The sequence below is a fragment of the Meleagris gallopavo genome, chromosome 1, assembly GCF_905368555.1.
Source record: "Meleagris gallopavo chromosome 1, MGAL_WU_HG_1.1, whole genome shotgun sequence".
NCBI lineage: Eukaryota > Metazoa > Chordata > Aves > Galliformes > Phasianidae > Meleagris > Meleagris gallopavo.
In genome coordinates, this window is record NC_139404.1 from 59,664,714 (window position 1) to 59,676,952 (window position 12,239).

Below are 12,239 nucleotides of genomic sequence, written 5' to 3' on the forward strand. Positions count from 1 at the left end.
GACCTTTTGAAACAAGAATGGGCAAAAACTTTCAAGGGATAATGACCTAAGTTTTAGTTCTGTGCTAGCAGCCATTATAAAGTGCTGGTATCCCTTCCCCTCAATGGCTTGCTATGGAAATCTGCTGTCAAGAAAACCAAGGAGCATTTCCAACCCCACTGTGCCTCCAATGGCCGGCCTCCCCTTTGAAGAAGTTGTGGGAAGTTGCTCTTTTCGTCATATGTTCTTGCAACAAGACTTGAACATACTTGTGGAGGTGTTAATGCCTGGCTATTTATCAAGTCACTTTGATTTTCTTCTACTTGTATTTCAGAACCAAGAGCATCAAAGAAGTGGGAGGAATAAATTGAATTACACAGCTGTGAACAACCCTGTCCCATGGATGCCAGAGGTTGGTGCCTTTCTCTAACATTCTGCATGAGGAAACCATAGGTAGAGATCTTTGAGATTGGAAGGGAATAAGAAAGGACCCTTTGCCTGGAAATGTGTTTGTTTCATTCGCTATCATCTCCTCCTGGTTTAATGACACTTACAGACCCAAGTAATCATCCGGAAAGACAGGAGTGTCCAGATTCCTGATAATCTGGCATCTTCCCCAGCCACAGAGGCACCACGCACCTTCCATAATTCCCTGAGAGTGGGCAGCTTGCTGTCCTCAAAAGGTGAGGTATATTCAGGGCCAAGTATTCAGCAAGTAAGTACTTGACTGTGGCACGCAGTGGTGTCATGCTATGCTCATGTTCTGGCATTGCTTGTTACCCAATCCCTGCACATTGTACATAGAGGTCTCTCCACTTCACTGAAACTTCTGATGAATGGAGACCTTCTCCAGTGACCTTTGAAGGCTGGGGCAAACATTCTCTTTGTTTTCTACATGCCTCATTTGTTCTTTCCTCCCCTGTCCCCTTATCTCATCATTCCTCTTCAGATAAGGGAGAAATGCAGCCTACTGATAATCAGAGGGACACCAGCCAGGGGGCATTTGGTGATTGGACTGGCACCAATTAGAAGGGGCTGACTCCCAGATGAGTGACGGCATGTTGAGTTTCATCAGGACCAAAGCTGCTGCTGTGCACAGGGTGGATGCAGTGAATTTGCTGCTTCTTCCCATCCCGTGGCAATCCCACAGTTTCTTGGAGGCTTTGTCTGTTGTCTCTGTTTTCCACCCCTCAGTGATTTTTCAGAAGTGTGTTACAGGGTCAGCATGTATCAGTAAGATTCCGGGATGACCTTCTGGAAAAGAGCTTTGAGGAGAAGGACCTAGGTGTCCTGGTGGACAACAGATTGACTATGAGTTAACTGTGTGCCTTTGCAGTTTTGCTGCAAGAAGGCTTTTGAGTCCCAGGATGTAAAAGCAGGGGAGTGGGTTTGGTTGGCCTTGCCACACTCCCACCCTGGATTCACCGATGTCATCTCCATGGGATGGAGAGCGATCTGCCGGCACAACTCTGTGTGGAGATGCCTGTTGCCTGTGTAATCACCAGCTGAATTTCTCCTGGCCTGGGGATTAGGTTTTCCTGTAACTTTGTCCGAATTAATTACCTGAGGTCTATGATCCCATTGTGTCCTCCTGGCAGCATCTCTAAGCACTTAATTGAAGCCTGATTCCTAGGGTGAGAGCAGGTGATTCGCCTCCCACAGGTCACAGAGCTGGGCTTTGTTTGAACAGAGGTATATTCCTGACAAACGTGAATAATTAACAGGTGTGCAGGGTGTGCTGCAGCCAGCATGGCCAAACAGTGGGTCTCAATTTTCCTCTTTCAGTATCAGGAGATGAAATAGGTGGTTTGAATCTTAAGGTTTGGATATTGTAGTGGGAAAGTGAACAATGTGGGAAATCTCTAAAAATGTTATATTCGCATGCAGGGGAAAGCAGAATTCAAGAGATCCCTTGCTGATTCATCTTCAGGGACCCCAACTGATGCCAGTGCATGAGCTTGCAGCAAGTCCAGCTGCTGGCTGCTGAATGTCCCTCGCCCAGACTGGCCTAGGCAAGATAAAGGACTGCGGCAGCTTATGATGGCTTATGAACTCAGCTCTGGGAGTTTCAGTCTGCAGCATAATGTTGCCTTTCTTCCCTGGCTCAGACTTGTCCTCTCTGTGCCACATCTATCCTCCCTGGTGCTGCACATTCCCAGAATTGCACAGCTCTGTTATGCCAAGGCTGGCCAGGCTTAAATTAGGAAAGACCTCTCTTCTCCATCCTGCTCCAGCACAGCCGGTTGTGCTCTGCTGCTGCTTCTCCCTTCTTCCCTGGGACTCCTGGCTGCAGAGGAATTGCTTGGTGTGTAGGGCGACCCCGCTGGGCAGTCTTGACAGGATGGGGTTTGGGCTAGGAAGAAAGATCATAGTATCATAGAACTGTACAGTCAGAATTGTTTGAGTGAGAAGAGACCCTTAAAGGTGATCTAGTCCAACTGCCCTGCAATGAACAGGGACATCTACAGCTAGATCTGTGCGTGTTTTCTGAGGAAAGGCTGGTAATCCAAAATTCCTACTAGAAGAAATTGGAAATACCAGTGTCTCTTAATACAACCCCATAGCTCCAAACCGCTGTTCATTCAGCAGGAGGGCTCAGCAGCAGGCCCAGCAGCCCAGCATCACAAAGCTGCTGTGTAAGCCCCAGCTCTTGTATCCCTGCTCTTAGTACACTTCAGCTGTCCCTTCCCTTCTGCAGTAGTGTTTGCTGTGTGACCACAATACTGTGCTCCAGAGGACATCAGCATGCACATGATGCACACACACTGTGATGACAGTGCCCTCAGTGCATGACATGTGGCTCATGTGGATCACAGTTGAGTTCTTGAAGTGCCACTGTGTCACTGGGAAGGAGATGATCACCTGGGAGGTGGGGCTGGGAAGGAGGAACCCAAGGGTCAGAAAGAGCCTCTGTGGTGGTGTTACGTAGCACAGACCACATAATACCAACTCCTGTTTGTGGCCTAGATTCTTGGCTTCTATTCCTGGTTCTGGCCAAGTCAATCTATCCAAAATATCCAAAGCAGATGCTTTTAAAAGGAGAAGGAAAACTTAAGTTGTTACTTACTAGGTCCTAGCTTTTCAGACCTCTTAAAAACCAGGGTCAGGTAGATCCAAGCTGGGAAGACAAATTTACAAAATCCATCAGTGTTTCTCAGGAGCTCTGTGTGTGAATTGTGAATGATGGTGCAGTTTATTGCTGCAATCTGGAACAAAAGCCCTAGGCAGATTATTTTCTGCATGTTCCAGAGGAAACTCAAATAGCAAGAAGAAGAATTTCTCAGCTGCTTCAATGGACAGCCATGAGTTGAGCTGGAGACAGAGGTGATAGGGTTTCAAAACAGCTGCTGCACCAATGACTCTTGGAGGCCTAAAATTAAAGCCTAGCTCAGTTTTCACTCCCAGAGCCGCTTTGGGCAGCCAGCACATATCTGTCAATAACCTTCTTCTTTTTCCTTTCAGAGGAAGCAGAAAGTAAAGTAGGCTGCTGTAGCAAAGGAGAAAATCTATTGCCTCAGAAAAGGCTCTGAAGCTACGTGCAAGAAATGCTTGTTATTTACCAGTTAATTATTTCTGATTGCTGTGAGCACAGGAAAGCAAAGAGATCATGTTAGCTCCTGCCAGAAACTCCTCTATGGCAGCTTTGTAAAGACTTTGGAAGTTGGGGGTGCTGTCCTAGTAGACTGAAGGCTCATCTCCGACTGTTGACAGAGCACTGAGCTCAGTAATGGCTGCCTTCATTTTAAGTAAGTTGCCCTCTGCCTAATGCTGCCAGAACTCTGCAGTTCTCCAGTTTTCCTCTGCAAACAACAATTCTGGCCACTCTTTGGGGAGTTCCCTAATACAGATCTGCTTCGGTGTTTGAGTTGCCCCCTGCCAAAAGCAACTTGGCTCTCTTGCAGTTCTGAGCACTGAGAGCACCTCCTGGGGTCTGCCTTTGCCAGGAAGGAGTGCAGCCACAGCCTGCCCACAGTGTGGGAGTGTTGTGCTACATGTGACAGAGATCTGAGGCTGCTATCTGAAGTATACGCATGGTTTTCTCAGATGGAAAACAGCGTCACTTCTGGACAGCAAGGGACAGACTGCCAGAAGATTTGATTCCTAACTAGCTGTCAGTACGGCTTCTTCACCTCAGTTCATGTTCCACAAGAAAAGTAATTGCCTTTGTTTGATTTGGCTGAGAAAACAGTGTAAGACCCTTGGATTTGAACTGGGTGCATGAGACTTCCCAGCCGTGAAGTTCCAACTCAGTGTTTGTCACATGTGCAGTGATTGATTTATGTTGTAGCTCCCTGCAGAGCCCCAGGTTTCTCTTGGCTGCAGCCATTGCCCTGGGCCCTCTGTAATTCCTCCTGGGGAACTGCATCTGCTTTGTCTCATTGCTTTCCTTTTGCCCGATGGGCAGAGTCTGGGCTGAGGGATAGCAGCAGAGGGGGAGAGACGATAATGAGGGACCATGGGGACATTCAGACATCAGGCAAGCCCTGGCAGTTTCAGGGAGAGTGGGCTGACAGGAGACCACTCGAGAACTGCAGCAGTTGTGAATGTGTTTTGCCTGGCAGGCAGAGATGATTGTCACGTGCATGACTAAAGCCCACAGCTCACAAGGAGCATTACTATATGAGCTGGTGCCGGGCCAAGTCCGCTTCATGTCCTTCCTTCAAGCCCTGATTTATGACAAAACAAAACCCCAACTTGCTACCCTGGGAGAAATAACTCCATGAAATGGTTTCTCTGCCAGAAGTGCTCCGGGTGGCTAGGCCCAGCTCCCCCACACTGTTTTCAGCCAGGCTCAAGACTTCCCCAGCCAAAACTAGGAGTTTGCTGCCATCTGTAGACATGTGGGTGCAGTTGAGGCATTTCCAACGTTTGCTCACCCAACCTCAGCTAGGCTCCATAGCTCCTTATATAGGCAAGACAGCTGTAGAAAACCTCCCCAGTCCCAAAGCAACCTATGTCTTTCTTTAGTGTTTCCCCATCTAAGGTTGCCTGTACAGTGTCCAGCTTATTTTTTCTCTGCTTTTGGATGCCAACTCTGCAAGGAAGGCTTCAGCATCCGACAGCTGTTGCACACAGAGAGCTTGGGCTGTCTGGAAGGCAGCCAACTCTTCCTTTCTGGATGGTTATGACAAAAGAAAGTCTATTCCTTAAGGAGCAGGCCTTTTCTCACCATCTTCCCTGAGCCCCACCTCGCAGGCAGGGTTTGAGGAGATCTGTCATCTCCACTCCTTAGGGTGTCCCCTCTTCCATTGGTCAGGAAAATAGCCCTGAAATGAAAAATACCTTTTTGGAAAAGTACCTTTGTCCTACCCTTGCAGTTTCACTGTTAGCTGGTGCCACACCACAGCATGCCCCAGGCCTCATGGTACCAGATTCTGATTTAACACCTTTGTGACAGAGCTAAATGAGTGACTCCTAGCCATTTAGCTGAGCTCTCCTGTGCATTATCACAGATCCCTGGAGCTGTTCAGATGACACCTGGCCTAGTCCCAGTGCTCAGCTGGTTAGATGTCACTGCTGCAACAGCATCTTCCTTCTCTCTCACAAGCTCTCTGGTGCTGGGGGCCATGGCTGAGGCTGGAATACAGGGAAGAACATGGGAAGGGCACAGCAATTCATGGTCCCTCTCTTCTGCCCCCCAGTTTCAGGGCCAGGCCAACCTGCATGTGTTTGAGGACTGGTGTGGCAGCTCCACTGATCAGCTCAGAAGAAACCACCACTTTCCCCTCTACCCCCACGTGAGTAAGACCCCCAACAATGTCTGTCCCACGGTTCTTGTCTTTGCTTCCTTTGCATCCTGTCTCCACCCCTTTTCACCACCTCCTCTTTCTTCCTACTCCTGAGAGATCAGGAAGCTTTCACAAGGGTTCATTGAACCTCTGGGAGGAAGCTCATTTTGCCCTTGCTGGCCTGCTGGAGTTTGGGCACAGCATGAAGGAGCCCTGTGCTTTCCCTCCAAAGTGCCCACCGAATGTCATATCCCATTCCCACCATCTCCAACATCCCCCATGCAGCCCTTCCTTCTGAGCAGCCCTTGCTCCAGTTCCTCTCACAGCTCTCCTGCTCTTTCCCATTGCTTCCATCACACGCCATGCCACATCCTCACAAAACAAATGTCATACTTCTCTCTGTTCACCCATTGCAAGATTTTTGCAAACTGCTCCTCCCCTCTTGTCCCTATCCATCTAACTTTATTTTTTTTATCATCTTCCACTTCAGACAAGAACAGTGCTGAAGAAACTGGCTGTGTCCCCAAAATGGACCAACTATGGTCTCCGGATATTTGGCTACCTGCATCCTTTCACTGATGGTGAGGGCTCGTGGGCTCTGGGGCTGCTGGCATCTCTTCTTAGCTCAAGTGCACAGCCCCTCACGTAGGCAGTCCAGCTGGCTGTGTCCTTGGCATGGATAAAGCACATCTGCCTCTGTTGTAGGGTAGAAAGAAAAAGCACAGAAGAAAACAGTTGGAAGTGCTGCTTAAAAAACAGTGCTGTCATGGATGCATTACCCCATGACGTGCATGTGGGTATGAGAAACTCATCCCCCTCCTTGCACGGATAGGACTGTACATAACATTGTTACTGTTCCTGCTGCTCCTTAGGTTCATGAATGATGTCTGACACCAGCTGACATCTGCATCACCCAGCTACGTGCTTCTGCCCAGAACGGCCCACTAACATGCACCCATCCCTGGCCCTCAGCTGCCATCTCTGTGACCCTGACCGGAACAGCCAGACTCTAACACCTCTGTCTCCTTTCATGGTTCCACATGCATATTCCTTCATCCAAACATAATTTCTCACACGAAATGTTTATTCTGAGAGCAAAAACCAGGGAGACATGACACAGACTTTTTAGCTTTCCAGATTAGGTGTCAGGTGAAATCAGTGTAGGATGAATAGGGAACCAGCTGTAAGTGACGTTTTGTTTTCAATCACTGCAGAGTTTAAGAATTCAGAAAGGTTGAAAGGGGCATGGTTAATATCCGAAGGATTAATCTGGTATCGCCAGCAAAGAAGGCAAAGACAGCATTTTAGAGGAGCAGACTCCATTCTGTGCACAAGTCCTCACCCCAGAACCCTACTTACTGCTGCCATGTCTTGACAGGAGAGTTTCAGTTTGCCATTGCTGCGGATGACAATGCTGAGTTCTGGTTGAGTTCAGATGAAAAGACCTCTGGTCTCCAGCTGCTGGCCAGTGTGGGCAAGGTACAGTGCATTCTGCATGGCTTCTTCCATAAAAAGCTGGGATGTTTCTGTGGGGATGGATACCCTCCTGTCTTCCATGCTTCTCTGGTCTAGCCAAGTTTCTTTTCCCTCTCAACTACAGGCACCACCACCACCACAGATGCCAGACAAATATGACACAATATACCTTAAGCCAGATACATATCAGCATTGCAGCTGGCAGCCCCAGTTTCATGGTTAAGGAATTTAAATCTGTCCAGAGGCTGTCACACCAGGATGAGCAGCTCAAATTTCTTTCTTCATTGCTCCAGCACAGTAACCAGGGAAACATTTCATCTTAACTGCAGCATCTTCTGTCTCTTCTCAGACAGGGAAGGAGTGGACAGCACCGGGGGAGTTTGGAAAATTTTGGAGTCAGCAATCAAAGGTGGTGAGGTGAGTGAGCAGAGTCTCTCACTTCCAGCCACTTCTGTGCATGGCCAGGAAGTGACAGGAAAAATGAAATAAAACTTGTTCTGAAGAATTTAACAGTATAGAGATAGAAGCTACTATGGGGTCTGCTAAAGCTCAAGTGACACTTCTGCATCTGTGCCAGTTGCTTTACAGGCTTGCAGCAGAAATGCAGTGCTGATTTTTTCTTCCCTGGAGGACAGTCATCAGCAAATCCAGACTCCTCCTTATGAGCTGTACTCCAAACTTCCTGCCTTGGAACTGCCCAGATTTCCCAGAGGCCAGAACCTGGCAGACAGGGCTGAAAGGGATTTGTTCAGAATAATCTGAGAAGGGTCTGAAGTGCTTCAGACGCACCAGGGAAGCCACCTATCTAGCTGCCAGCATCTGAGTTTTCTTGACAATCCCAGTCCTACTCACCCTGAGAATTAGGTTCTTTCATGGATGTGGTTGCTCTCCACTCATTGTCTGCTGGCAAGCTAAGAAGAAATATTCCTTAATGCCATTGGTGACAGACATGTTGTTTTTCACAGGTTGTCAGCTGCAGGCAGGTACTACTTTGAGGTGCTGCACAAGCAGGATGACAAAGGGACAGACCATGTGGAAGTAGCAGTGAGTCTATGCAAATGGCTATGCTGTATGCTCTATGCAAATTGATGTGTTATGTACAATATATGTGTTTCTTGAATCTTGGGAATAAAGTTTATAATTATTTCCCTCCCTTCCCAGGCCCCTTATCCTCTTTGTATGAGATGAATATACCAAAGCCCTTCCAGAGTCCTTCCTTCTTCTATGTGGTACAACCCTGGCTATGTTAGGACCATTTTGCTTGGGACAGTTCTGCTTTCTGGTCTTTGTTGCTTCTCTTTATCCTTTCCTGCTTTGACTGAGTCCAAGGGAATTTCGGGTTATTCCCAGTCTTTTGCTGCTAGGTGGACTGTTGTAGTAAGGAGAAGAAAGCTGTGGGCCCATCTAGTGAAAAAATGCCACCTTGTATCTGTTCCTTTTGTTCAGGTTTGGTTAAATGCATAACAACATGGTTTTAATGCATTTCTCTGTTCCAGTGGAAACTGAATGACCCAGATGCCAAGTTCAAAGTCATTGACTCCCAGTACCTCTCCCTTTTTGCTAGTAAGTATGTTCACCACAAGTTTTCCTGAGCACCTCCCCATTCTTCCAAAACTTATCATCGGTGTTTTGCTGTGAATCACAGTCTATCCAGGCAAATAGTTTGTGTACAGATCATTACAAGAAAGAAATGGAGACGGGTCAGGAGAGACCTCTGAACAAGTGTGTGTGACTCATTATTAAATACAGGAGAACTGGAATTAGGATTAAATGACAGAGAAATGATAGGGAAGAGAGTCTGTAAGAGTGAGGGAAACTGATATGCGAGAGTATCATGGGATGAAAGTTGCTTGTGCAGAAAGCTAGGGAAGAATGTAGGAGCCCATAACATGGGGGCTGATGAATGAAATGATGGAGATGTGCTGGCCACTGGAGCATCTCCAGCAGATTTCTCTCAGGATGCTGGACACAGTTGAACTCATCTAGAGGTATCAGGCATTGCTGCTTTCTTCAATGCTTCCTTCAAGTCTTTTCAGGTTGCTTCCAGGTTGCAGCTAATATATCAGCCCAGTCCTCCTGTTTTGCAAACCCTTTTTAGCACATCACGTGGTGCCCTTATCAGTTAAGGAGCTCCTTTGCTTATCTACTTTTGTCAGCATCACTTTCCACTGCCAGCATTCCCCCTTTCTGTACCTATTGCTGGTACCTTCCAATATCTCTGCTATTTTTTCTGTGCTAACACTCTTGCCTATGGAAGACTCCATGATGTAATCTAGACATCTGTTTACGGTGTCTTGGATTACAACCTGCTCTTGCATTTTCTGAAACTTGCCATTTGGCCAGGACAAGGTATTCAGTCAGATCTTTCTTTCTCCTTCTGTCCTTTTCTGCTTATTACTTGCCTGTAGAAGGAATGTTTTGCAGCTCAGAAGAAGAAGTGCTGCACTCTCCCATACAGTGTTCCTCTCTTCCACCTCAGCGTGTGGCTTGTATCATAAATTATCCCATCCTTCTGAGGTTTCCGTGTTCAGTTCAGTACCCAGAAGTTGCTAACAGTAACCCCAGTGCCCAGCATGCTATTTATTATTTATTTTTGATATTTATTTATTACATTTGCAGATATTAACTCAGTTCTGCTCACTTCAGAGTCAGATCCATGGAGACATGAAATCTGGCAGCAGCACTCAAGAAAAGGCATAACCAGTACTCAATCTTGAGTTTGTGCTTCCCACTGCTCCTGGCTTACCATGGCTTTCCATTACCCTGCTAGAGCACCATCCTTCTAGGGCATTGAAGGCCTCACCCCAAGGTCTCGCTCATTTTCCAGCACAGGATAAACTTCCATTTCTCAGCTTTCTCCTCCTATTCAACATTTTCTGTCTACTTATAAAAGAAATTTAATGCTGATAATTCAAACGTGAGCAGTAATTTCTGCCAGGCTGGGGTGTCTGGAGCACACCACTGCTGGTTTGTCCTCTCACAAGGTCATTTCCAGCCATAACTCATCACTGTGTTTGTTTGCTTTCACTGATAGCTGTGTTCAGTATCTCCAGCTTTCCTAGTCAGAGCCTTTCTTTCCCTCAAGCACTGTTGAAGCTCCTGATGAGTACCATGCAGGCATTGCTGTTGTGCAATACCATTTGGAAGGGCTGATGCTGGGGAAAATTGCTGCCTGGGACAAGGGATGAATGAGCTCTTCCTCCCCCTTCTGTTCTCTCTCTGGTTTCTAGATGAGACGCTGTTAAAGATGGATGAGGTTGGGCACATCCCGCAGACTCTGGCCAGCCGCAAGAGCCGGGCTGCTGATGGCACGGGCGGCAAGGCACACCCTGCTGACATGTTGAAGCCTGACCCCCGGGACACTCTTTACAAAGGTAAGACTTGCAAGGGAGTTGAGAAGGCAGCTGCAGCCTGTCCCAGCACATGCAAGTGAACAGCTGAGCAAGATTGTCCTCCTGCGCCATGGTTATCAAAGGCCACCCTCCTTATTTCACAGTGGAGCAGGGGGCAGCGTGCAGCATCTGTTGCTATAGGATACGAGACAAAACACAGAGTAAACTCATCTCTTCTTTCTTGGAGTTGAACTCATGCAGTGTCTCCAGGCATATTTTAGTGCAAGTGCTGTAGAACAAAATGAATACATGAACTTTAAAAGGTGTTTCACTTTATGTATCAGAAGTAGTGTAGTCAGCAGGATCACCTCTCTGTACTTGCATTGGTGAGGCCTTATTTCAAGTACTGTGTTCAGTTTTGGGTCTTTCACTATAAGAAGGATCGGAGGCCCTGGAGCACATCCAGAGAAGGGCAACAGATCTGTGAGGGGACTGGAGCACAGGTTTTATGGTGATTGAGGGAACCAGCATTGCTCAGTCTGGAAGAATCTCAGAGGAAACCTTATCGCTCTTTACAGATACCTGAAAAGAGGTTATGGTGAGGTGGGGGTATGCCTCTTCTCCCAGGTAACAGTCATAGGACTAGAGGGGATGGTCTCAGGGTGCCCCAGGGGAGGTTCAGGTTGGATATTAGAAAAAAAAAAAAATTCTCTGAAAGAGTGGTGATGCATTGTAACAGGCTGCCCAGGAAGGTGGTGGAGTCACCATCCCTGGAGGTGTTCAAAAATCATATGGATATGGCGCTGAGAGATATGGATACCAAGCATAGTGGTGATGGATTGGGGTTGGACTAGATGGTCTTAGTGGTCTTTTTCCAACCTTAATGATTCTATGATTCTATCTGATAACCTCTCATATAGTTAAGTACAAGCTGGGCACAGAAGTAGCTAGACTGGTGCATCAAATGCAGTAGGGTTCCTCCAGCAATGCTTGCCTGCATTTTTTCTTCTCAGTGCCTCTGCTCAGCAAGTCACGCCTGCGCCGTGCCCTGCCAGACTGTCCATACAAGCCTAGCTACCTGGTGAATGGGTTCCCTCTGCAGCGCTACCAGGGCCTCCAGTTTGTAAGTTTTATTCCTTGAGCCAGCACTTACCCAGGGGTAAGGAGGAAGGATTATCCATGGGCCTCCATGGGTACCTCCTGTACAAGTGACCGCTTGTTCTTCAGGTCTTCAGCCTCCCAATACATGGCAGAAGTTAACAGCAAGAGAAGGAAGATAAGTGCTACACACTGCTTGCTGGTCTCACTGGCAGACAAGTGTGTGTCTTACAAAGCCCCTCAGACCTCAAGCAAAAGCTCTGAGCTTGCCTTCACATGGACTTGTCATGGCTGAGGATTTCATTCCCTGGGGAGTGTAGTGTGCATGGACCAAGGCCCAGAAGAGTTTTCAAACTGGCCTTGAGATAGGACCCACATTTATGAACATGCAGCATAGCAAAGTTCACTCCTTTTCATAGCAGAGGAGACTGGCTGAGGCCTGGCAGAGCCAGTGGGACTGGGAGCATATCACCAGCCTGCTTTGCTATCCCTTGATGCCAGTTCAAGCCTACACTTCCCGTGGGACTCACATCTTGGGCAACCATGGCTTCGTCAGCCTTGCCTGGGGCTGACCTGACACACTTTCTGGGCTCCCCTGTTCTCCTGCACCTCCTCAGTGGGACTA

At 47.6% G+C, this 12,239-nt stretch overlaps 1 protein-coding gene across 2 annotated transcripts in view; it reads left to right on the forward strand.

The window, feature by feature from the left end:
- B4GALNT3 (beta-1,4-N-acetyl-galactosaminyltransferase 3) overlaps nt 1-12,239 on the forward strand; it is a 66,765-nt gene that overhangs the window by 42,554 nt on the left and 11,972 nt on the right. For both annotated transcript variants that reach the window (XM_085229784.1, XM_085229781.1), the window contains exons 3-11: nt 314-391; nt 5,622-5,717; nt 6,199-6,289; nt 7,087-7,187; nt 7,534-7,601; nt 8,150-8,228; nt 8,681-8,747; nt 10,415-10,558; nt 11,530-11,639. In XM_085229784.1, coding sequence (XP_085085910.1) covers nt 314-391; nt 5,622-5,717; nt 6,199-6,289; nt 7,087-7,187; nt 7,534-7,601; nt 8,150-8,228; nt 8,681-8,747; nt 10,415-10,558; nt 11,530-11,639 — 834 coding nt within the window. The remainder of the gene's footprint in view (nt 1-313; nt 392-5,621; nt 5,718-6,198; nt 6,290-7,086; nt 7,188-7,533; nt 7,602-8,149; nt 8,229-8,680; nt 8,748-10,414; nt 10,559-11,529; nt 11,640-12,239) is intronic.